Raw genomic sequence first — 19,632 nt, 5'->3', positions numbered from 1 at the left:
ATGAAGGGGTTGCCACACACAGGTGATCCTGCGCTGCGGGCATGTGATGTGGGTAATGAGACACCGAATTGTAGCGCCTCCGTTTTGCCAAGGGTCCTCAGCGTTATTGTCGAGCTTTTTGGGTTTGTGCCCTTTGAGAACTTGCCACTCAAGAACCACGGCAACCCACGGCGCTGGTCCCCCCTCCTCTACGCTGCTCGGTACAGCAACCGGCAGGAAAGGTCATTGCCTTCACCGGCAAAAAGACTCTAGGGCAAGGAAGAAGAGTATGCTTTTAAAGAGGAAGAAGGAAGCACCGGCTAAAACCAGGAGTCGGGGGGCATGCACAAGACTAGTGGCTCCTGCTATTGTGCTGATGGCACTGCTGCTGCCGTCGCTGCTGCTGCTGCTGCCCCAGGAAAGAGGACCCAAGCATGGAAGGAGGTTAGGAGGGCCTTTAATCCCTGACTGTTACTCCGCGGTTTTTTTTGACCGTCACACTCTGTGGGGGGATTTTCATACGGAGACATGCGTGTGGTGGGCCCCTAGACAACTCGCATTCCGCATGCGCTGCAGGTGAAGCAGCACGAACAGCAGCATTGCAGCGGCTGGCGCAAAAGCACACTCCCGAATGCACGAAGGACAACCCACAAATATCTCACATCTGTTTTAACCGGCCGATCAGGGCCCCCCCCCGGCCAGGGAGGGGGCCCTCTGTTGCTACTGTAGCTGGCGCTTTCCTGGCCCTCCCCAAATCCTATTGTGATACCTCATTAGCAGCTCTGCCTCAGAGAGCCATGAGTCGCGGGGGCTTTCCCGCAGGTGGTCGTCAGCTGTAACACCGGCAGCAGCAGCAGCTGCCTTCGAAGTGGTAGCGCCAGCCGCTGCTGAGACACCAGCGGCTGTTGATGCAGAAGCGTCAGCTGCTGCAGCCATGGAGCTCCCAGACGTTCCAGCTGAGTTTGACGCGATTGCGGATGATTTCATCTCAGCCCTCGGTGGGTGCCGTGCGGCTCCGTAATAACCCCTCTTCCCTCCCTGCCCGTTTCTGTGTCTGTCCCTTCTGTGGTGTAGCCTCACTGTCACGACGTGCTCCTGTCCCTAACACCTCGAAAAAACGATTCTAGAACACTCAAGATCGGAAGGCGCCTCATGATTTGGAGGCGGCAGCGGGGAGCGGCTGTGTGTGTCTATGTACCTCAGGACCCAATGAAGAGAGGTCTAAAGTGCGAGCCGAGGCCTTTCAGCACCTGAGAGACGCCATCTTCGAGGCTTTCACGGATTTCAGACTTTCCTTGCAGCAGCAACAGCAGCAGCAGCAGCAGCTTGAGGGAAGGCAAGCGCTTCAATTGCAAGAGCAGTATCCAGAAACACGGCAGGAAGGTACAGCTGCAGAACGAAGCGTTCAAGAGGCCCCTTCGCACAATAGGCCTTCCTCCTTGGGGGGTTCTGCTATCATAACGTTACCGCCCGAGGTCCTTAGCCAGCAGCACGAGCTTGCGTCACAGCAGCCGCAACAAAGACGGCAGCAAGTGAAGGGTCAGCATCTCTGTAAGGCCCCTGTGAGCTCTAGCAGGACGCGCCACGACTCCCCATCTTCCTTTTTCTCCGTATCGTCATCTCCTTCCCCAACCGCGGCAGGAGGCGCAAGTGCAGCGGTCCCTGCAGGTGCAGCCACAGAAGCAGCAGCAGCAGCATGCAGGCGCCAGGCAGCTGTCACCTCCACCCACGAGCCTGAGGAGGCTGCAGGGATATCCTCTCCAAGCCCTGGCATAGCGGAAGGCAGCACCAGCGGCAGCGCATGCAGCAGCAGCGTCCGCTGTCTGTCGGATATTTGTGTGGCTGTCCATCGTTATGGTTCCTTCCCTCTTCTCACGTATCTCCCGGACGGGGATTTAGATGTCGGCGTGCTCACGTTTTCCCCCAAAACTGGCGTTGTAGAGAGCGAAGAGGACAGCGAAGCGTTCCTGGTGTATCTTTACCAAAGATTCAGACGGGGAGATCTGAGAGTAGAAGGTGGGGAACCCACCTCAGAGTTTAGTCAGTCGGTGTGCACCCCAGGAGAATCCCAAAGGCCCGCTGGGAGAGGCCTTAGGGGCCCTCGAATCAGAAATGTGCACCTCGTTAAAGCCGACGTGAAGATCATCAAGCTGGAAGTGGATGGTCTCGCTGTAGATCTTTCAGTCAATAAGGTGAGAAAAAGGCATCCTCACTGTAGAAGGAGGGAAGTTAGGAGGAAAGTTAGGAGGATCCGTGTACTTGCGTTTACGCGGGGTCGGGAGGCTGTACATATGCGTTTTTGTGTCCTCTGGGGGGGGAGCCATTGAGGGGCCCTGATTTGGGGGACTATCCTCTCCAGAGAGAAGCGCAATGTGAATAAGTGGACTTTTTTTGTCGATGTTGTAAAGGGCTCGTGACGGTTTGAGTGAGGGAGGAAGAACAGGCTGAGAGGGAAAGGAGGGGTCGCAAAAGGCAAGGCTTTGGCCCCTGTGTTTCGCTTCCCTGAGCAGTTTGCATTTCTACTTGTATAATTTGGTGCTGCTCGCTTATCAGGTGGGGGGCTGCTGCTCCTTGGCGCTGCTGGAGCTGCTTGACCGCCGCATTGGCCGTTGCCATCTTTTCAAGCGCTCAGTCATTCTTGTGAAGGTGAGGAAGTCTTTTGAATCGGGAGGGGTTGCTTGTGCATATGCAGGTAACACGGGGGGATGATATATAGATATATATATGCGTGTGTTTAGTTGGGGGGATAGCACGGGGGATTGGGGAAAGGGTGCCTTCGGGGTGTGAGGCTGGCCAAAGTTGCGTGTTTAGCTGTTTGTGTGTTTTGTGCGAAGGCTTGGATGGCGTACGAGAGTCATCTGCTGGGGAGTCGCTCGGGTTTGCTAGCTTCGTACTGTCTGGAGGTTTTGGTGCTGCACCTGTTTTCGTGCCTCCCTCCGAGCAGTTTGCAGACGCCGCTGCAGGTGTTTCGTGCATTCCTCTCGTATTTTTCGAATTTCGACTGGGCCTCCTTTGCTGCAACCGTTGCGGGGCCTCTCCCTCTGTGGTTGCTGCGTTACGCCAATCGGCAGCAGCAACAGCAGCAGCAGCAGCAGCGGTACGTGGAGCCGCAGCACGAGCTTTTGCATCTTTGTGAGCACAGCAGCGGAAACCCCCAAGACGGCGACCCCCGGCTGGAGCGATTGGCGTTCATTGCCCAACACATGCATCCGGAGGAGGGCGCATCCAGGGATGGCATGACTAATCAAATCTGCAAGGCGATTGCTGACCTTGCGTTTATCGAAGAATGTAGGAGGCGGTACGCGAAAACGGTGAAAGGGCTCGGTTTTGCAGATCGAATAAGAGACCTGCACACAGAGGAAGGCTAATGGATTACAGGGGAAAAGGGAGGGGAAGGCTAAAGGGATTATAGGGAAGGGGAAGAAGGGAGGGGAAGCAAGGAAGAGGCGGGCAGGTCGTGGCAGCCTTGGCGAAGGGTTCGCCTGTCCAAGAGAGCCGGTGCCCTCTTGCCTTGGGAGTTGAGAGAGTGGTAGACAGAGACGAAGGCGGAGGATGCTTGTGGGGTTCCGAAAGGGGCCCATCCAGCAGTGTCTTGGCTCTGTAAAGCTCTTTGTTGGCGAAAAGAGGCTCACCCCATCGAAATTCTCGCGAGCTGTTGCGACGCGTTGTTCTGCTGTCTGTCTCAGGTTTCGCATGTGCTACGGCGGCATGGGGGGGGGGGGCCTGTCACGTTTCTCGGGAGGCCCCCGGAGCAGTTTTGTATGGGCAGACCCTGCAAGCCCCACAGCTGCGTTTGTGAGCAGCAGCGGCAGCAGCGGGCGTGACGTGCCGGCTCCAGCGTCTTCGCCAGCGAGCCGCTGGGCGCAGTCAAGCTCCTGGGCTGGTGGAAGTAATGCTGCTGTGAATCCCCGTAGCCTCCGAGGGAGTCCTCCGATTTTTGGGTGCGGCGGCGTTTTTGTCATGCGGTGCATCAACGTTGTAGACCCGCTGTTGAATTGCAACAATTTGGGGAGAAGTGTTAGCGAGCCCGCATTCGTGCGCCTCACCGATGCTCTGAAGCGCGGCAACGCCACCCTCAAGGCGGTGTTACAGCGAGGAGACCAGGCAGCGTTTCGCTCCGTCTTCTTCAGAAACAGCTACCGCTACCTCCAAAGACTGAGGCGCAAGCAGACGGAGCAGCTGCAGCCCCAGATCAAGCCCCTTGTCCTCCTCAGAATCAGCACAGAAGACGAAGAAGAGCGCCACGCGGGCATGCGTGGAGGTGTGGATGGTGGTGCTACCTGCTCCCCAAGAGACTCATACACGGATTTTCTTACCGTCGTGCACACGCTGAAGGAGGAGGAAGGTGCAGCTTCGGGGAACGTGGAGGGGCCTCTTGGCGCATCAGGAAACCCCCCACTGGTGGACAGAAAAGCCCAAAGAGGGAGCTCCACCGGAGATGGGGACGGATCCGCGAAGGCAGCTGCTAAGGCATTTAAGGAGGGAGAAACGGCCTTCGGCTGTGACTCGGAAGTAGGCGAGTATCCATCTAGGCAGCGGCAGCAGCCGCAGCCGACTCTGCAGCTAGATGAAGAGGAGATGAGAAGTCTGCTAGCCCTCTGCCAGCTCTTATCGAAGCAGGGTTCGAGTGAGGGGCCTCAGGGGGGTCCTGGGGGAAGCAACGCTCAGATCGGGGAGGCACACTACGCATGCTCGGCCCTCAACGCCTACGGGGACCCCCTGTGTGCATGCAAGCACTCTGTCTCTGGCCCTCTACCATCAGCAACAGACGACGCTGGTCAGACGGCGCCTCCCTCTAACAGCAGTGACGCTTCTGGGTGTGGACGCGATGAGGCGAACGGGGGCCTTGTTGGCTCTGGGGGCTTATGGGGTCCGGGGGGTGCCCTGCTGTCTGGCGCTTCGGAGGCAGCAATGCTTCCAATCGAGGCAGCAGCCGCTGCAGAAGCGGCGATTGCCATGCAGTCTCTACTCCCCTTTTGCACTCGGGGCTGCAGGAGAAACAGCAGCGCTGGCAGCTACTCCCTGGATACTCGGACGGCGGGGGGCCCCTCTTCCGTGGGGTCCCCCCGGAGTGCGTGCAGTCTGGGGAGGCTTCCATGGGAAACTCGAGGAGGGAACCAGCGCCTCGGGGTGGAGGGAGGCCCCAGGGGCCCCCGGGGTCCTTTAAATGACCGCTACAGGAGGCCCCACCCGCAATCCGTGGGGAGGCAGCGAGCTGGGGTGTCTCGCAGCACCATGCAGCAGCAAACGCCACAGTTCGTGATGCAGCAGCAGCAACAATCGCAGCTCTACAGCCTTCCTCCAAGCCGAGACCCCTACTGGCAGGGTCCTGGACTCTTCGCCGGGCGGACTTCGTTGCTAGGGCCCCCCATGGAGGGGCCCTCGCCAGCTCCCGGGGGGGGGGGCCCCGTGGAGTCTCGACCTTGGCAGGGGGATGGAAGTGGCTCGCCCTCAGTGGCTTGTTGCGCTGCTGCCGACGATTCTTCGGCAGGGAACCGTAACAGGGGGCGTGTGCAGGGGGGAAGTGCAGGCCCTCCTGGCACCGACACCCAGAGCGCCTACCCCCCAGGCCGCTTTACATCAGCCTTGTCTCACGCTGTGGCTACACTACAGCAGCAGCAGCACCATCAGCAGCAGAGTCAGAGAACGGGGTCCTCCTCTCTGGCTTCGGATGCTGGCGTTTCTCATAATCAAGATACGCAGAGGCCCTCCCGCAGGCCCTCGGGGTGGGGCCCCGGAACCCCACCCACTAGCAGCAGTGGGCAACAGGGCGACTCAAAGAGTTTCTTTAAAGCTTCTAGGCAGCAAGCAGGGGCTGCAGCAACACATGAGGAGCGAAGCAGCAGCAACACCAGCGGGAGCAGCAGCAGCAACAATGCAGAATCCACCCTTTCAGAACGGCAAGCCGCCACATGCGCCGCGTCCAACGCACAGCGGCAGCGCGAGCTGCATGCATCAGCAGCACTGGAGACTTCCTATGCGCGAACGGTGACAGGTGCTAACGCCGCTCCCCGTCACGTACCATACCGGCAGGAGCGACAGGCTTGCATGCCTGGCCCCAGAGAGGGCCCTGAGAGGGGCCCCTCCGGAGCACCCGGTGGAGGCTCTTCATCGGAAGCAGGGGTGGACGGTTCGCCCCCCTACAGAGGCCCGCGCAGGGGTTCTGCTGATTCTGCGTTTGTCACGATAGGCGGCAACGGCAGAAGTCCACAGTATCGAGAAATGCCGCTTTCTCAGAGAGGCTTTCCGCAGTTACCCGAGGCTCGGAGCCCGCAGTGGGGTCATAGAGGTGGTTTTCGGGGGGTTAACAACATGCTCTCGACTGGCTGGCCCCCTCAGCAGAGCCCCCAGGGAGCACCTCTTCCCCGGAGCGTCGCTGTGTCTTCGGCGAGAAGTTTTCGAGCGGTGGACACCGCCAACGCTGGACTGCAAGGTGTGGGTCCCCATGTCTATGCGGTTTCCTCCAAAGCGGGAAGGGGGGGCCCCCGTTACCGCGACGGGGGGGGGCCCTCCTGGCAGGGGGGCGGGGGGGGCAACGCGGGGCGATTCTACTGGAGTACCCCCGAGACACCACACCCGCCTCCGCCTCCTCCCCCGCCTCCTCTAACTGCGCCGCTAGGGGGGTCGGCCTCGGAGACTCAGGAGGAAGGGCCTCCTTCTCGGGAGAGCACTCAGACGCGCAACTGGGCGGCCGTCGTGGGGGCCCCTGCAGCTGCACCATCTTCTCTTCCCAGCGCGGGTGTGCGCCACCCAGGCGGCTTCGCGTCCACGTCAACCGCCTCCGCCGCTGCTGCGGAAGGGGCCCCCCAGGGGTCTGCTGCTGCAGCGAGGGCCTCCTCGCAGGACCCCCCGAGGGAGAGTCTCCCTTTCAAGACTCCCCCAGAGGCTCCTGTCTCAGGACAGGCCGACCGCAAAGAATACAGGAGGCAGCCTCCAGCAGCTGCTGCACAAGCGGCTTCTCTTGGTTCAGCTAGCCGCTGCACGCAACAGGCTAATGGTGGAGGCTCTGAGGGGACTCCTCAGGGCTCTGCGGTGGTCAGGAAGGCAACCCCGCAGTGGGGAGCTTCCTCGTTCGCAGTCGCCACCCCCGAACAGCTCTTCGGCAGAGGAGAAACTTCGAGAGAACGGATCGGAAATAGCCCTGTGGCCTTGCGGGCGAATAATAACGCAGTTCCTATCAACGGCGCCGCCCCGCAACTGCAGGGAGCGGTCTCCAGATTGCGTGGGCCCCCCCACGTGCACGAGCAGCAGAGGCGGCATCATCTCCGGGAGTCGTCTAGTTCAACTCCATCTAGAGACTCGTGGGCAGGAGACTCAACGGGTGTTTGGAGGGTCATACTCCCTCAAGCCACGGCTTCTGCCGTTGGAGGGCCCGCCGACGGGCACTCTGGGGCGGCCTGGGGGCCCCCGACTTCGCCTCGGCCTGAGGGCTGCCATTTTTCGAAACTGAACGAGTTCTCGTCTCTCCCAGGGGATTTGCTTTCATTACGGTCTGCGGACGTCCAGCGCCTTAGTGCAGCAGACAGAGCGAAGGCCCTACAAGCGACGCAGCAGCAGCTCGCGGCGCTACAGGACGCGGTGGAGTGGCAGGTGAGCCTTCTTCAGACGCTGGTGTTTCATCGCTTTAGGAGCACGATGCGTTGACGTAGCGTGGGAGCCTGCTGCGGAAGGAAGGCGCGGGGCCTCCTTAGTGGTAATTATAAGGGGGGCTCCAGATTGATTGACGTCTCGGCAGCCATGTCTGCTGCTGCTGTGAGTATTCTTGGATGCATGTGCTTGGTGATGGGGGCGGGGGCAGCAGTCGTGTAGATCGTGCGTTTTTCGTGGTTGGGCTCAGACGGCCACGAGCAAACGGGAACGAAAGCGAGCGTCTGCGTCGGGAAGGGACGCCGAATCCAAATTGGCGCAGTTGTTGGCGGTGCAGCAAGTAAGCTGTACTAAACTTGCGACCCCCTTGTCTTTCCTTCCCCCCTTTGCTCTTTTGCCATGTCCTTGATGGTGCCCTCTTGCAGCTCCTGGAATAGCGATGAAAACCATTTTTTGGCTAGCGGTCATATGGCTCGATGCCGCTGCTGATATGTTGTGACATGGTGCAGTTACTACAGCACCAGCCGCAAGTGCAGCCTGCTTCCTCACAACTGCATGAAGGGTCTTTAATCAATGGCGTAGGGACCTCCCGAGAGCCCCAAGGTCGGAGCAGCTGCAGAGAGGCAGACGCAGGTGTCCCAGCTGCTGCATTACCTGCAGCGAAGAAAGCATCTGATGACTCGCGACAAAGGAGTGGCACTGGCGGGTGTTCTTAACGGGGAGGCGGCCGGTGAGGCGAAGCGCACTGCTCAGTAGATGTTCTTACACCATCATCCGCGAAAGGGCGACGCGGCAGGAACGGCTTGCCAGCTATTGTCCTTTCTCTGTTGCCGCTGCTGAGGTTGGTGCTGCTGCACCTACGACCTTGGCTGTAAGCGGTTGTTCGGCGAGTTTTGTAGGAGACTTTTTTCGAGGGAGAAGCACCGCATCTGTCTCATTGTTATTAGCAACCTGTTGTTCATGCATATATTATACACCAACACTATTCATACTCGGAAAAATTGTACTGTCTAAATGCCTTGCAACAACGCAATAAACTTTTCAAACTTAGCTGAGTGGGCACCTCCTGATAACTTTTCGGACAAAGGGTCTTGTGGCTCTACTAGGTGGAATATTTAAATGCCAGCACTCCAAAGTCCTGAACCCCAAATGCCGAAGTGCAAAGTCAGACGCGTAGCTTGTAGCTTTCTCTCGCCGTCAAGGATTCATCTGGTGCAGCAACTGCTGTGTTATGGCTTTCCGTTCTCCGAGTAGACTGTAAGGCCTGAGAAACAGCCTTTCCTGTAGTTGACGAGGCAGGATTTTACTCTTCGAATGATAAATCTGGACCACACATTGTAAGAGTGATGAAATTGTCTAGGCCTCGATCTTTGTTTCGGGCTGTCCATTTGGCGCACCTAGCGGTGAAGGATATGCTGCCCGCCTACAGTTGTACGTGATTCCGTGTCCTAAGTGGGCTGAACAAAAGATCTTGTCTGTTCCCTCATCGGCAAAACACAGCCCGCATCGCCCGTGATTGAGATTGAGCGTGTAATTCACATTCTGCTGACTGAAAGAGATGATGTACACATTTTTGCCTCCACATCAATGAACATATGTCATGGTCTTTCTAAAAGGATGTTTGTTGTCATCCATACCATCAAAGTATTAGTACATGTCAAACTAGAGGCAGCTAGTTTAGCGCGTAATATAGTATTCGAGAGTGCGTGTGCTGACGAGACTCTCGTGTACAATACCCACAAAAATAAAGCACTAACAAATTGCTAAATTCGCTGTTCAGTGCAACTGTAGAAATGCGGAGTGTCGCTCTGAACACATGCTTAAAAGCGTCGATCCCAAGGTTTAGTCCCTTAGGAGGTGTCATTTTTCGAGGAGCTTTTTACACTTAGTAAAGTGGCACGTATTACATAGGGAACTGCTGCATCAGTAGAAGAAATGCCTAGCAATACAACAGATATATGAGAAATACTTTTCTTCGAACGTAAGGACTAAATCAGCACAAGCCGACACTCACAATTCCTTCCTGGAAGCGCGAATTCAGCAACAACTTTTGTCATTCACAGTGTCGCAAAAATCGCCTTGACTAATACGGTGGGACCTAGCTTGAAATGGACTGAATACGAAATGCAATAAACAGTATCGAAGAGTATATAATATTGGTTTCGCGCCAAAGTCGCAGTGGGACACTTGGAGCAGAGCTACACATTTTTCAATGTTCTTATCAAAAAAAGGAACAAGTTAATGGGCTTAATAAATGGGGAGTTACAGGCTGCATAAAAAGCTCTGAAAGAATAGGAAATAAAGTCTGTGTCTTCCGATTCAGTTTGCCTTTATGTTGTTCTATCGTCAGCGCTTTCGTGCAGCCGTAGGGACCGCACGCTCAATGTCCAAATCCAAAGAACGCACAAAGGGCAACTTCCATGGTCAAACTACAACTTTATGGACATTTCCCACACATAGCTTAAAACAAGCTCATGCGCATTTAAAGAGAACTTGCGTCTTAGCAGTGCAGAGAGGCTCAAGCGGTAAACAAGCAGAAAAACTACAATCGCTCGGCATCATTTTGGATGCATTTAGTCTAGTCAATGATACTCATGTGCAACTTGTAGCCCCAACTGCAGTTTTGAAAAAATCAAAGCCCCTTTAAGATTACGTTTTCTAGGTCATTTGCCTGAACAGGGGACTGAAGAAGTCAAGAATCCGAAATACAAATATTATGCGCAAGCTCTATGAATGGGAAGCAAATGCATTAACTATTGAGTGAAATCGGCACTGCTGGATGCACGTGGATGGGGAAACAAGGCTGCGCTTTTTTGTGATGGAATATCGAGTGCTCCCCTACGGTATAGCTACAATTTTCTAGAAAACTATGTCTATTCGTGCACTAAACAGGTCTTGAAGAAAAATTGCGTACGCTCCCTCAGGGCTGCTACTTCTAATCACTCTAAAGCGCCATGTACGCACTTTTGCATGTCCGAGAACACACCACTTCCTGCAGGTCACGAAACAACGGTGTGGATACCCAATACCGTAGGTGGACTGCGCTAAAAAACAATGTGGGTATATTTTGATTTAGTCCTAGAAATATCACTCTCTTGGAGCTCGGCAGCTATAGTGCTGCGAATGCAACGCACCAGTGTGGGTATCAGCATATATATATGTGCATACATATGTACATATGCACACCCTGCCTGCCTGTATAATTTTTGAAGACAGAACACGCTAAGGTGGAAATATCGCTTTTCGTAGCATTCCGCTGCACGGAGAGTCCACGAAGCGATGCAGGGGGGCGCACAAGTTGCAGTTTTCCCTACCGGGGTTGCGGCTCAGTAAAAAGGAAGTCCATTGATCTCAGGTGGACAGGCAAAAACCAAAGTTGGTGCTAGGCCAACAGAACTCAGCCTCTGGCAAAAAAAGCCAACAATCAACAAGCTTCCCCCCCTCAACAACCTGACACAGCCTTTTACTATAGAGTCGTGCCTCACATGCATGTAGACCAATCATGCACAAAATACAGACGAGCTACGTTTTTCCTGGTCGTTATTAGTATGACCTTAGAATGCTAGTGCAACATACAATCCTACACCAATGGCCACCGCAAGAGTAATTGTAGAAAGGGAGCCCATGCGTGCCTTTTCAGAGAAGCGCGTAACGGAGAGAGAGGAATGAATGAGCGCAAGTGTCGCAATCCAGCCCAGAGTGAACGCCAGTAAGAACTGCATGATCATCAACCACACAAAATTGTTTATCACAGCCACGTTCTCCATCTTCATGGCCAGGACGAAGGGAACGTAGAAAAGGAAGCGAAGAAATGACGCGATAATTGTAGCTCGGCGGGGGAGGAAGACGAAGCTGAACATCGAGTGCAGCCCCGGTAACTTGACACAGGAACGCCCGAGGAGGTCGCCAACGAATTGCATTCCAAACAGAAGTACCATATTTGATGGCTCCTTTCCTTCAAAGTTGAACGAATTTGGACCCACTTTTGGGAAGAGTGAGAAAGAAACGAAGAAGACGAGGAACACACTGGTAAGCTCCCAGAAAGAATGCTTTATAATGGTTCCCCAAGGACGAGGAGGCAGCAGCGTCTCATCCAAAGAACCTGCCTTGCTCTGATTGTTCCCTGCGTCTTCTAAATCTCCAACACTTGTAAGTTCATGGCCTGGTTGCATCTTCTCGTCGGTCCAACTGCCTCGCGCGTTTTGGACCGACTGAACGCATACCGGTGCGTTCAGGAAGACGTGCATGAAAAGCACAGAAACGATATACATAGCCACAGCGAGTATGCAAATAATTGTGATAAGGTACTTGGCGTCACTTTCTCCGTCTATGGTGATGCGATTGAAGAGAATGCCCGTGACAATGAACACGAATACACCGGCCGTTGCTTGGCCTATTGACGTTGTATCGACATAGTTCCGGGGGAGAATGGCGGCCCTGGCGAAACCAGAAGCCTGTAGAAAGGCGTTACAGACACCGAGGAAAAAGAGAATAATGTGCAGCAAAGTGACTCGGGAGGTGACGCTCCCGTAGAAGAGGCAAGGCGCGACAGCCGCCATGCATATGAGGGAGATCATGAGGCCCGCCTGAATCAGCCACTTGTGAAGCGAGCCAATCTTAAGGATAAAAAAGAGGCCCAGGACGCAACCAGCCTGGTACAGACCCAACACTGAGTTTTCCACCTCCTGCTCGTCAAGGAAGTATTTAGACGAGATTGGCAATATCACGACCAAAAACTGGAAAGGAATAAGAGTCATCATACCGGACAGGCCGCACCCAGCACTAACGAGCAAGTGTTCATATAATGTCATTTTCGGCTCTGCCTTCGAGGTGGAAGGACTTGGAGTCGAGACTTCTGTGGGGCCTTCCCCGACGCAGTTGCTATTGGGTCCCATCATTTGCCCCATAGCAGTGAATTGTCCGAGAGATAAACTCATAAAACGGTCAGAAAAAAAACTGATAGGTGGACGAGAAAAGAAATGATGGCAAGAATTGAAGGGCTCCCGACCAACAGAGCCCGCAGGTGCGGAGAGAATTTGTTGGGGGCCACACAAGGTGATCACTTCCGTGCGCAACCGCACTCCGTGGGAAGGCACTTCTGAAAATTTAGGCAGCTTATGCAAAACTTTACGGGAACTTAAAATATCTGTGTGATCTGCCAGTAGAAGTGGTTTTCCGTGCAGTGTATGAAACCCGGCTGAGAACCAACGTAACCATTCTCCGAGAGTCTGCATTTGTAGTCCCGTCCCGTCAACGGACATATATTCCTTACTTTCCAAAAACATTCAATCTCCTTGCCAGAGTGTTTTTCACTTTTCTTGCTTTGAACTGACTAGGTCGGCGTATGCGGAAAGACAAACTGTAACGCTTTCCGATTATCTCAAAACGAGACTGGTCACGCCCCACAGGAGGTCTTTGTGGGACGACACTCAACTCCGGACTCAGAGTACGCTTTATTAATAGTGAATGATTATTTTCGAAGCATGCTCCATAGTTACCCTTCCCAGCCTTCCCCCCACTGCCCCCCTCCCTCCCTGTGAGCCCGCTTCTCAGGACTCCCGAATTTACGAAAGGAGGACCTGCACGAGTACGAGTACCTGCAGGCTCTCAAAGCAACAAACATCCAAAGGTAGTTCAATATAACATCCTAGCGAACCCACGCACAACGTCAGGTTTTATAACATCCAGCTTGCACTACTCTCAATCAAGTGGAAAGGCCAACCGACAACCCACCTGATCAGTCCTCGACTCAGTTTTAGTCCTATACTAGCAGTGAAGTAGAAAGTGCATAAATGTGGCCTATTTCGCCCAAGCTTTTCTTCTCAAAACCAATTAACAAGCCTTTTAATCTCGTAGCGTGCTTGACAGCCAAATGCTTGCACAGCTGTGTGACATATGCAGGCTGACACGTGAAACAATGCAATAGAGAAAATCAAGCGCAAGTGGCAGCTGCTAACGTAAAATTGAAGGGACGAAAGGCACGCACTGTAGTGAGCAACGAACGAAGGACCAAATCAATACGAGTGCGAGGGCGCAATGCCTAAGTGTCGCTGAAGCGGTAGTATTTGTAAGCCCCGTGCTACGGGGAAAGAAAAGACGGGTAAAACCTGAATGAGCGGCCACAAGCCTCACTAGTTCAGCAGTCTTCACCCCTTAAAAAGCCATGTATGCATGCAAAAACAGCTTGTGCGTGCAGCACAATCCACTCGTAGGCCCTGGAAGAGGCATGAGAAAGGATGCAGAGACAATATACCTGAGACCGAATTAGGTCGCGTGTAGAGAACACCCTAGCAATAACAGCCGGGGACTTTTGGAGCACAAATTATATGTAAAGATACCTATTCTAGGCAGATCATGCGCTAGGGAAGGAAATCACACCAGGATTACTGCCCATGGGGACTAGCGTTGTTGAACATATGAAGCTGCAAAACTTCCACAGGTACCAAAGCCCCAAAGCTGCCGCTCCGTTTTTGCCGGCTGAGTTGCATTTAGGTATCTTCTCCTATAATTTTGTTTTATTAGGAACCAGAGCGAACTGACTGATTAGCTGATCGGCTCATGTATCTCATGTATTGTAGAGTATTGTGAGCTTGCTAGTAAAGACTCAACGTTGTGTGCGTTTGTGATCAAAGTCATATGCAGCTAGCTGAATATGCTGGAAATGCGTAAAGGCTTTAGGTAAGCGCATTCGAGCCCTTTCCACTGCGATAAGAACCCTAAGGGGCCCTTGAAGGGCAAGGATAAGAGCTCTTCTGAGGAACACGTGTCAAATCTCAATTAAGCTTTCATTGAGTCAAAACTCAAGTGTCGTTCTAAACGGAACTTAGATGGAGCGCTAGAGTTGGCAGGACGGGATGGTGTGATACATATGTCCTCTGCTCATCCACTGGCTGTGGATGCAGTGGGATGCCAGGCTTCATCAAACAGCCATATGGTTCCAAGCAAGTTTCTTAAAGTTGATTAACATATCATGTGGCAACAGACTACGAGAAAGCACCACTGTCAATGAAGGTTGGCGGCGTCACTAAGCCTTCTGGGGAGGTACAACCCGGCTCTGCAAGCTGCTGTCAGCGCAGTAGTCCCCCAGTTAGTAGAAAGGCATGATTGCCTGCCCACAGCTAGGGGATTAGGACGATGGGAACGTGCCTGGCTGCCCATGACTACCTAGGATATATTAGCCGTTGAATCTTAAGCATGCTCTACTCGATATACGGGACGCATCAAGAATTCTATTTAAAATTGCTAACCACCGAAATTTTTAAGGTCGAAAGATTACAAAGAGCCTCGTAGTGTCTGCTCAGACCTGTCAATAGCCAGAAACCCAACCTTGCAACATTCCAGTAGCACCAAATACTGTTCGTTGTTGAGCACAGCACGAACACTTTACGACAACTCGCTTTCTATCTATTTGAATTTGGTAGTTTCCGGCCACATTTAAGGCCCATCGTGAAAACATCCAAAGCTTGATGTCTCAATATTTTAGTCAGCAACCGATGATGCAGCAGATCTATTAAACAGAACATAACATACAATTCGTCTTATGTAAGCTGGCAGCTTCTTCATTCCCTCGTAGCGTAGCGCTGTACAGCATTATCTAACAGCCATACAAGGCCCCCCTTGCTATAGTTGTAGAAGCGAGAGGACAAAAAGGCGCTGCAAATTGCATAGCTTGCAGACACGCCGTGGCTGTAGAGAATAATTCACCACAGGGCTTCAGGCTCAGCAACAGACTACTAACAAGAGCCAGTTTGAAAGAGAGCGGTTTATGGTGGTTTGTGTCTATCAACCATCTGTCTTTCCAACTGAAGTGTGTGGCACCTGCGGCACATGGGCAGACGGGGCGCTCCAATCGCACACTTCTGCAGAGAATACATGGTTTTTCTCACATTAATCCAATTGCTTGGCTTTACCAGATATCTTTAGCTCAGTGGCTTGACACGGGGAATAGTACACTTGTCTACTTGTAGCTCTCCGCCATACCTGGTCTATACCGTGGTTCCCCTCCGCGTTCTGGGCCTGGACCTGGTGTTGCAAGACCCGCAGACACCTTGTACAGTAGAGCAACTAATACAACGGCTCGTCAGTGGGTATACTCAAAGCTCTAGCAAGACAATAGAAGAATTACAATAGCGGGGGATGAGCTGTGTATACAATGAGGCAAGCAGACGAAGGCACGTGCGGTTAGGTGGCTAGGACATGAATGTGTGCTACAGGTAGGGGTGAACCTACCTTTGAGGGTTTTTGCAATCTTCCGGTGCCCGATAATTTATCAAGTAGTGCTTGTTGGTGTATTGGATCACAGGTGGCGTGCATAAAGAGAATGAATGAACAAGATATTCGCTCTTAGAGCAGAAGATAGCAGCTCCTAAAAATAGGGGATATCGGGATCCAGAGCAGCCCCTATTGTAGTAAACTACACCGTGCTCCACGTCTTATGAGGCTGTTGTACTTTGCTGGTATGCAGACCACATTAAATGGTAGTCTATACCATAAGCTTAAACAGCTCTGTCTTGCTGAGCTGGTCATCTTACAGAGGACTGTTTGGAAGATGGAGTCGTACTTCGCAGCAGGACGCTTGCTGTGTAGTATAGGCGGCATGCTATGGCCAGCTCGTGGCATGCCTGGATAGACTAGGGGTAGACATGTGAAGAGTTATGCAGGTGATTCTAGGCTCAAGAGGTCGACTACGCGAGCTATTTCCTAGCATGCCTGCGCTTTCAGACACTTTTGAAAGTCTGCTGCAGTGGAGCAGTGGAGTTGGTGGAGTCTGTACACCCACAGGACCGAGGAGCTGCGTGAGCACCGTGTACACAGGCACTATGAAATATTAATGGCTTAATGAAGGATACTGGGTTTGCCGCAGGAGGATGTGTATATAGGGGAGTACAGGTGTCGTGTCCCTGGGTCGCCCCATTCACATCGCTCACCCAATACACACCATGCAGAGTTTTTGTGCTTATTGTTGAGACATTTATACTTTTGTATTGATTCCCAGTAGCTCGACCTTGCAAGCTGCTTTTACATTCAATTTTACGTATTTCTCGTTTCCCTGTCAGCCGTGCTGCAGGAAACCACATCATAACCTCTAGTGGGCAAGGTTTTGTGCCTGACTGATCTCTTCGAGGCCCTAAGAGGTCGAAGTCCAGCCACACTATGACCAGAGATACACGCCAAACAGCTGCCCTGCTACTTTTGGAGCCTCTCACTGAAGACCCGGGCCACCAACGACAACCCGTTTTGCCACGTAGCATACTGATAAGTTTTGAAGCTGTCCTGAGCCTCATCAATACTATAGGGTAGAAACGTACTTTAGTCCAGGCTAAGCACACCCTTGCGGAGATCTTAAGCCCAATGCCCAGTCTACATCAGCCCCCTAAGAGCCCTTGCAAATATGTATTTCTTGGGGGAGTAAAGGCCTTTCCTCTGTTGAGGACCAACATGAATTTCCCACAAAACGTTCTAGAAATTATTCTTAGCCCCCCCATTCCCGTGCCGACATTACAAGCCTCACCACGGTTGCAACTCAAATTTCAGCAAAACTGTATTGAACCAGTCAAATGGTTTAACGCAATGGCTAACTTCAGTGCAAAAGCCGCACTTGAAGACTGGAGTACACCATCGGCAAAGGAGATGGTGCTCACAAATTGTGTTGGACCTTTGATGCAGCATTTCGCTCACTGTTCCAGTGGACTTCAGTACAGCTACGCCCACTAGTCGAGCAGGAAGGTACGATTGTGTTGCTTGTTGATATTTTAGGCCTGTCTATAGCTATGTGTAATCGAATTTCGAAGTTAACAATTGAAATAATATCAAATATAGAGAGACCTAGAATTTTGCTTCTCTCCAGAGTTATTCTAGTAGCACAAACACCTTTCCGGCATCTGGTCGAAAGACCACCGCGCATATGCAATTGATATTCGAAGGGTTTGACCCCTGTTGGATTATGGGTGCACACAGCAATTACTATTCATGGCTATGTTGCTGTGACTGAGCTTTTAATTGTGGTTTACTTCAGTTTGCACCACTTTTGCGAATCAACAATTCGTTTAGAATGGATAGTATGATTTGGCTGTTCGTGCTTCCTATAGCTTGCAGTATGATGGTGCTTACATGCAATCAATAATAATGCTGTATGGCTCTGCTTGAAGTCCTCCTTACTTTTGCTGGCGGGTTCTCGGAGTGCACAGAGGATGCGGTAAAATGTACCGCAGCTCTCCTCCCAAGTATCGGGTCAGGGAGGGCCTTGTGAGATTCCAGGCATGTAAGAAGGCAGGTCCTTGGGAGATATACCTAATGCACTTTTCTTACGTTTTAGAAATAAAAATTTGGGGATCAGAGGCTCTGAATGGGGAACAGGGGACCCGAGGAGGTTTGCTACGACGACTTTTGCCGGGCGAACAACAGATGCACGCAGTGGGGCACAAGGGCGTGAACAACAAGTTATTAGTCTCAGTTAGCGACATATGTGACTATTAGATTGGGAAAATTGGGCTGAATTGCTCTGAATAGACTGTTTGACAGCTCAGTGGTGCATCGGTCGTATAGAAGGGCCACTTCTGATACAGGCTTATGGAGGAGTGTCTAGAAGTTCTCTCTCGTGAGATTATTCAGAACTCCAGGCATTCACTCAATTTTGTATTTTCTGTGAAGCTGGTTGAGAATCTTCGTAGCTCAGCCTCGGTATCAAGAGAGCTCGGAATAGTTAGTTGTCTTGATGCTACGTCAAAATTGATTTATAAAATAGGGCAACTTTTGGGAACAAAAACTAAAGAGCCGTAGCTTTTAATAAATTTGCATAGGCACCACAGTATTGGAAAATATTCGTTATGATTATGGGGTTAAAAATGTTAGTTTTCGGTCTGGTCTGGCGCTCCCGGAACAGTGCCAGAAACCTCTTGAGGAGGGGTTGTGCAAAGATGATACGGTGCGAAGTAGAAAATTGAGCTCTTGATGCTGCCGAAAAATATTTTTGCCAAAATTTAAGTAAAACTATGGATTAGAGCGGCTTTCCTGCTTTTAGACAGCAAAATTGGGGCCCTTCACCACTGGTTAGCGCAGCTCGCATGTGAGATTAGCTAACTGACTGCAATGCGAAGACGAGCCTTGCGCAAATTGAGTGTTTTCACTTACCTGAGAAAACTTGAGCATCTGCGTTTTAGGGCTATTTGGCTTCTTGTCGATGTTGCACCAAGACGCGCACATAGCATGCGTCTTGTTTTGACAGCTGCTTCTGGGGAGCTTCCAATCAAGCATTCCAAGGACACGGGTGGCCGCCATCTATGTCGAGCTCAGGAGCCATGAACTCTATATAATAGGCAATATTCGTAAATGAACACCTTTTTGACTTCAGTTTCGTGGTTGCGCGGTGTCATCCCACTCTCTAGTGCTCTCGCTTTTCATGTTTCCCAGCTTGAACGAACCTTCGATTCTTTGCCTCACCAGGTACCTGATTGTTGACATATGACATATTTGCGATGGTATTGCCACCTACTACGCTAATAAGCACAGTTACTTTGTATCATATGGCCCAGGGCTTGGCAACGACTTCGTGCACAATTTTGACATCTGCCCGTTACCAATAAGTCAAATACTTGGTGAACACGGTTCTTGCAAACGGACTATCTGGTCGAACTGTGCGCGGCAATCTGGCCAAGCCGAATTTTAGGTCTGGATTGAAAAAGCCAGCCTCTCTCTAACTTGGGAGTGTGTTATCCTGTGGTCCCTCTTGCCGTTCAGCCCGTCTCTATGCAAGTCTTGGATATCCCCAAACCCCTGCTCTTTTATCCTTGTCTGGTAGTAAACTTTCTGTTTCTTGGAAGGTTAAGGAAGGAAATCCTGCTTGCACCTTAGTTTGTGCCATTTTACGCTTTCATGTCCGTTCAAGTGCCTACCACGTGCTGGTAGTCTGAAGTGACAGCTTTGCTACGGACTGGCCCCCCGGATTTACTTGCAGACTGGTACCTGCTCTCATCTGCCGCTTTGTACGTGCGCCAGAGTGAGAGTGATTGGTTAGGGAGCAGATATCACTTTTTGAGGTGTACCCTCCATCTGGAGGATATCTTGAAG

General features: G+C 52.2%; 2 protein-coding genes across 2 annotated transcripts; one reads left to right on the top strand and one right to left on the bottom strand.

Moving 5' to 3' along the window:
- Window positions 1-7,975, top strand: LOC34624356. The gene is made up of 10 exons (XM_026337817.1): window positions 1-200; window positions 757-977; window positions 1,183-1,454; window positions 1,536-2,171; window positions 2,533-2,625; window positions 2,814-3,277; window positions 3,666-5,799; window positions 6,022-6,447; window positions 6,865-7,569; window positions 7,817-7,975. The coding sequence occupies exons 1-10, from the start codon at window positions 1-3 to the stop codon at window positions 7,973-7,975; spliced, it is 5,310 nt and encodes a 1,769-aa protein (XP_026193602.1).
- Window positions 7,976-11,120: 3,145 nt separating this feature from the next.
- Window positions 11,121-12,851, bottom strand: LOC34622972. The gene has a single exon (XM_022736113.2). It carries the CDS (start codon window positions 12,849-12,851, stop codon window positions 11,121-11,123), a length of 1,731 nt encoding a protein of 576 aa, XP_022588593.2.
- Between the last annotated feature and the right edge of the window lie 6,781 nt (window positions 12,852-19,632).

This window comes from Cyclospora cayetanensis, unplaced genomic scaffold, assembly GCF_002999335.1.
Source record: "Cyclospora cayetanensis isolate NF1_C8 unplaced genomic scaffold, CcayRef3 CcayRef3_contig_203, whole genome shotgun sequence".
NCBI classification, from domain to species: Eukaryota; Apicomplexa; class Conoidasida; order Eucoccidiorida; family Eimeriidae; genus Cyclospora; species Cyclospora cayetanensis.
The sequence above is the reverse complement of the archived record's forward strand: the minus strand, read 5'-3'. Positions and strand labels throughout refer to the sequence as shown.